The 6000-nt window shown below is 35.1% G+C and overlaps 1 protein-coding gene across 5 annotated transcripts in view; it reads left to right on the forward strand.

Annotated features, from left to right (window-relative positions):
- The window catches only part of LOC106456835 (calcium-responsive transcription factor-like), a 63429-nt gene that overhangs the window by 17726 nt on the left and 39703 nt on the right, over nt 1-6000 (forward strand). For all 5 annotated transcript variants that reach the window (XR_002610012.1, XR_002610013.1, XM_022382612.1 and 2 more), the window contains exons 4-5: nt 2221-2366; nt 2959-3148. Coding sequence is in view for 3 of the 5 variants with exons in the window: in XM_022382612.1 (XP_022238320.1) it covers nt 2221-2366; nt 2959-3148 (336 nt within the window). In the remaining 2 variants the exon portion in view is untranslated. The remainder of the gene's footprint in view (nt 1-2220; nt 2367-2958; nt 3149-6000) is intronic.

Below are 6000 nucleotides of genomic sequence, written 5' to 3' on the forward strand. Positions count from 1 at the left end.
CCCAGGATCTTTTTCCTGTTACCCTTACTGGATGGATTTGGCAAGTTATTCAGCTTGCTCTTGCATTATTATCTGAGGCTTACCATTGCTTTTTTCATGTCTTCTCCTACCAAATACATCATCTCACCTTCTCTATGGCTGCCAACTTCTATCGCCTGTTAGAGGAGATTCTACGGGCTTTTATAGCCTACTACTTGCATCATTTTGCTGTCTCCTTCTCATCTGGCTTTCACCTGCCACCTGTCGCAATTCTCTACACCTTACATTGACTGTGAGAGGGTAAGTTATTTATTTTTTATTTCTTAACATTACAGAGGCCTTTTTCTTAATTCTTCAATCCCACTCTGTGGGATGTGGTGCCTGCTCTGGTATATTTCAACATAAATCTGCACCATATAGCTATGTTGGTCTATAAAGCTCACTGAAGAGATGGAGCATTCCACAAGACCACTAAAGGTTGCTTCACATTTTCTTGCTTTGTAAATAAGGCCCAAACCAGACCATACCAACTCATGGACTATCATGAGTTAAATAATGCTGGGATCTCTGTCCATATCCTGGTTGAATTAATTGGAATCTGCCTGCTTTTCATAACAGGGCTTTTGTTGTCACCCATTGCACTGTCTTTAGACTCTCCACCACATTTGTTCCCCCTCTTCCATTGGAGTACAGGAGTCCTTGCCACTTACCGGTTCCTAACCCTGGGGTGGTGGATAATGGATGCTTCCTCCTGAGTGTGGCCAATTCCACTCAGTCGAGAATAGGATGGTAGGGTTCTGTTGGTGTAGATGATGAGTACTTTCCTCCTACTGTGAACCGGAAGAAAAATACCTGAAGCAATCTGGTTTTGTACTTGATGAATCCATCACATGCAGTTCACCCCTATGACTGGATTCCCCCCATCCTACCACTGCCTGGATGTCAGTTCCCAGGTAGTCTGGTGTTGGATCAGCATAGGACTGGCCAACAGAAGTCCTCACACCTGTGATTGGTAGGGACCCTTCTCCTACCACAGAACAAACAAATGATGCCTGGTTTTGGACTGGAGTTGACCCACTACATTGCATCCCCCTTCCTACATTTACCCGGGTGGACTAGTGTTGATTGTGTACTGGGTCTGCACACGTGCCTTGGTTGGGATGGCATAATGGAAGTCATTTTCCCTTCTACTTTCTAGTCTTGAGGTGAAGGCAGTTTGGACCGGAAGATAAGTACCCATTGCCATTTGATTTTGGATTGGAGTTGACCCACTGAATACAGTCTGATACACCCTAGCCACTCTACACCATTTGGCCATGCATCATTTCTGCCCTATTTAGCAACACTTATCTTTACAACAGATGAAGAATATACTTGGTACAGATGGGATGCGGTCTCCCATGAGTGTGACCCCATACTTTAAGATATCAAACTCCATGGGTTCAATTTGGGCAACTTCTGAAGAGGGATCATTTAAGTAACGTTTGTATCAGTCTCTTCATTGTTTTAGTATGGGATTCTAGCTGTTATATGAGTGGAGGTTAGGTATTGTATTGGAAATTAACATTTTCCTACATTGAAAATGTATTTCCAATAGTTACTTACTTCTGCTCACACTTCCCACCTATCCTCCCACTTCTGGTATTTCTTTTTTACCTAATCTCGAAGTTATGATGCTCTACAGTATAGAGGGTGTCAGTTGCACTCAGGGGATGTATCACACTCCTATTAGTGAAGGGTTGTCATATCTTATTTGAATGCTACAGAGCAAGTATACCATGTTTAAACACAAGAGGGTAGATGAGAGTGCCAAGGCTAGTGGTGAACAAAATTTGTGCATATAGAGGGTAGCACAAGTCAAGAGAAAAGCTATTATGTTAAAGGAGGTAAGTATCTATCGAAAATACATTTTCATTGTAGAAAATGTTAACTTTAGTGTATCAGCTTTGTAAAGAATTAGCTGAAATGTAAGTGGAAAACATGATATCTATAAAATAATTTGTGTTTGTAAATAAATTAAAATTTTAATATAAACTATCTTGGCTAGTGAATGCTATTTGTTGAATTTCTATTTAATTAATTGTATAGAGTATATAAAGTAATAAGCCATTTTGGCTAAAATTTCCGAAATGTTTACAATTTATGTTACACAATTTATCAAAGACTAAGAATTTTTAAAAAGGTTGTTTACAAAGAAATAGCAGTTGATACTTGAACTGCCTCGCTCACTTTTTTGCATAGACCCAGTTTCTAGAACTCTCATGTGTACTGTAACTTCTGAACCCTCAAAGTCAAGTATCCTTTGTTCTTTGCTTGCAACTACACCTTTAACAAAACCCTCGCTACCTGATGCTCCATCTTGGGTACAGAGAATGAATGACTGTGAGGTAAAGAAACTTTACATTCAGTTCTTTTATCAGTGTCTGTAGGAAAAGGATCAAGCTAAATTGCTTGATTTGGTTTTCAGTTCTGATTAGTGATTAATTTCATATAATAAAGTTTATGTATTAGTTACCCATTAAATGTAAATATAGTATGCATTGAACAAAAGAAAATGTTTCAGCATTATTTGTTTTATTTTTTCAAAATAAGTTGCAACTGTTTTTGATAATGATTTGAAAAATTGAATCTTATTTAAAACTAATTCACTTTATATAATCATTAGACTATTAGAATAAAGATTAAAACAAAATTTAAAACCTAGTCAATGAGTTAGAACTGAAGATCAGATCCAGTAAGAACAGAAGAATGTGAATATCAGATCATTAATGTTTTTTTTCATTCTTTATCTTTTTTATTTCATAAATAATAATTATTATTCAAATAAAAAAATGATTACCAAACAAAAAATTAAAATATTAAAGGTATTAATTAGGGTGCACTTGTCTATAGAAAATGGAGATAAGTAGTCAAATTCATACATTAAATTATAAGTTTTGAAACATACATGAATCGTTAGTATTTTTATGACTAAACTAGGAAATTGGTAGTTCCTATCGTGGCTGGGTTGGCACTGAAGATGCATTAGATTTGCTCCTTGCCTATCACAAACAGTTGACACATTCTAGCTGGGGAACCCGTCAGTCTACCTCTTCCCTCCGCTCCTCCCTTCGACTAATGTGGAAGTCTCAATATGTCCCATTTGATGGGATTCCTTTCATTAATGCTGGTATGTATCATTTTCAATATTGATTACCAGTCATAAGTGTACAATGTGTTGCATTGAAATCGCAGTATTGTGTAATATTATGTATGACCTGAAGTCAAGTTTTATTATTGATATTATGCTGAATTTTTAGTCTGTTATAAGCCTAATAATCTATATAAAGTGAGGTATTTTCCACTGATGGTATAAGTAATCCAGGAAGAATTTAGATTTATGATTGTGAGCTCATTAATGTAGATAGCATCATGTGGCACAATATGTATGCATACCCAAACAAACATGCCAATTAAAGATATTCTTTAATTGGGAATAATAAAAACTGAGACGGATTATGTCTAATTCATAAATATAAAGAAAACTGTTCTGCCTTTAACAGTATTAAATATTTTCATTAGCTGTTAGTATACTGCTAAAGCCAAACATTATTAATAGGGCATTTGTTTGTCTTGATTATGCTTGTGCAAGGTTCTCTTTATAAACTTTAGAAAGCACTTGATACATCCTTAAAAGGCCTAGGATCAATTCCTGAAAATTGAAGGAACAAACACCCAAAAACTCCCATTTTCATATATATCTATAAAAAAACTTAAATATTTTTAAAGATTTAAATGTAACTATATGTAACACACACACTATTAAAATTCACAATTCCTAAAGTCACAAATGCAAAAAAAGAAGATTCATGTTGCTTACCATGACACATTGATATTTAAAAAAACATTTAGGTTAAGAGTAAGACAGAACCTTTTTCCAAACTGACAATTTACTATAATTTTAAACAGTTTTCTAGTGGGATTGTTGTGATGGTTCATGTATTATTAACAGGAAAATATGATGAAACTTTGTAGAATGGATGCCAACTGCCTGTTGTAGAGACACAAGTGTAGAGGATGATGAAAGGCAGAAGACTTTTGATACGTCGTCCTCTACACTTGTGTCTCTACAAGAGGCAGTTGCCATCCATTCTACAAAGTTTCATCATGAATACTCTGCCTAAACAATCTATCAAAGAATAACAGGAAAATAAATCTGTGTAAATAAATAATCTTAAAATATTTTTCACATACGTACTTTTAAAGTTTGCATTTCATTCCCACCTTCCATTAATTCTACCTGAAACATGGTCTTCCTGGTTTCAAGCTTAATTAAGCTACATGGATCACCTTGTCTTGCTACAAAAGATAACTTGGTTTGACATGGCTAAATAAATTATGCACAGACCACTCAAATCATATGATCAAATTCTTTCTATTTTTAGTATTTCAGGGTAGATAATGAGGACAGTAAGGCAGCAAGAGTATAGCTAGGTAACAAAAGTCACCACAAAACACATTATTTATTGAAGGTACATCAGGGAGAATGATAAAGGGCATCAGGAAAAAATAACACATTGAGTCCATCATTATGGGTATTAACCTGTCTTTACGAGCTCTGCATTATAAGTAGTCTACAATGAGGTTTTATATCAGATTTCCGATATGGTACATTACCTCTTCTCACATAAATAATTATTCTCGTTCAGTGCTGCACTCTATATGCAAAAAAATTTTTTACACATACCACAAGCCTTTTATCTCACCTCAGTTGGAATTCACCGATTCCAACACATTTCTAATGCAAATCATTATGTAACAATAAGAATGCAACATAATCTTATTATGCATGTGACTCTCTCTATTCAATTCTGCCAGACTATTACTTCTTATTCTTCGTCAGCATTCTTCGCCCTCCATGGGCTACAGATCAGTTTGCATTAGCTGATCATCAGGCTAACTGTCTGTTTCTTGACTCTCAGCAGTTGGGATAGATTTTATTTGTATAGGGGGCAGTCCATGATTTTCCTGTGCAATTAACCCATGCCCAGCTTTCATGCCTTCGTCTCACTCTTAATTCCCTTTTGCAGTATTTATCTACTACCCATCTCCTTTCTGAAGCAATCCAGTGAGACCCTGATGGTTTTTTGAGGGAAAACCTCTAAATTGGCTAGATTATCATCTTCGGCTCTTGTTTTTTCCCCACATGGTTTCTCTGTTGTTGGGATCTTCTGGGTCGAAATGCGGCCTTATCCCAGGTTCGTTTGCTGCCCTCTTATTTTAGGGATTTATTTTCTCATTAGTCATCCTCCTCATTCAGACCCTCTTCCAAAATGGAACCACTTTCTTAAATAATTAAGTTAAATAGCATTTGTGAATAGGTAAAATATTAAAAGTATTGGAAACAAAGATACAACATTAAATAGTTATACAGTTTAACCATTTCCATATGGGGCACAGGTGATAGGCCATGTCATCTCATTCGTTAACTCACATTCAAAATTTTATTGATCTACTATTACAGGAATTTATATCAATAAGTTTAGTATCAAACCGTAGATTATAATTCAAATTTTAGAACTATACATTACTCAATTTCATAATTTAAAAGTAAATATAAAAAAAAAAACACAGACAAACATCGATTTTTGTGTGTCACGTGGTATACTGAATGCGGCACTGGTTCAAATTAGATGTTTGTGAAGTCAAAATACTAAGTCTATAGTTTTCTTCGAATTAGAAACTCAAATTACAGATATTGACAAGCTAGAATATAAAATAAGAAGGTCTTATCTTTTGTATTTGCTAGGATATTGCTCACATAGTAAATCAAACATAGTGGCACCCTGCTCATCTCCTTCCATTTTTGGAAATGCTCCCTTATAAACACTTACTTCTATATATGACATGAATAACCAATCAGAAGCTCAGAATGTCCCCTAGTGGTTTTCTAAGCCTTTCTAATGCATCAATTCTTTCTTTTAAATCAAGATTTAAATGAGGTAGTCTGATCAAAATTTCATATTTTTTTAGAGTAAAATA

This window comes from Limulus polyphemus, unplaced genomic scaffold (genome assembly GCF_000517525.1).
Source record: "Limulus polyphemus unplaced genomic scaffold, Limulus_polyphemus-2.1.2 Scaffold262, whole genome shotgun sequence".
Taxonomy (NCBI): domain Eukaryota; kingdom Metazoa; phylum Arthropoda; class Merostomata; order Xiphosura; family Limulidae; genus Limulus; species Limulus polyphemus.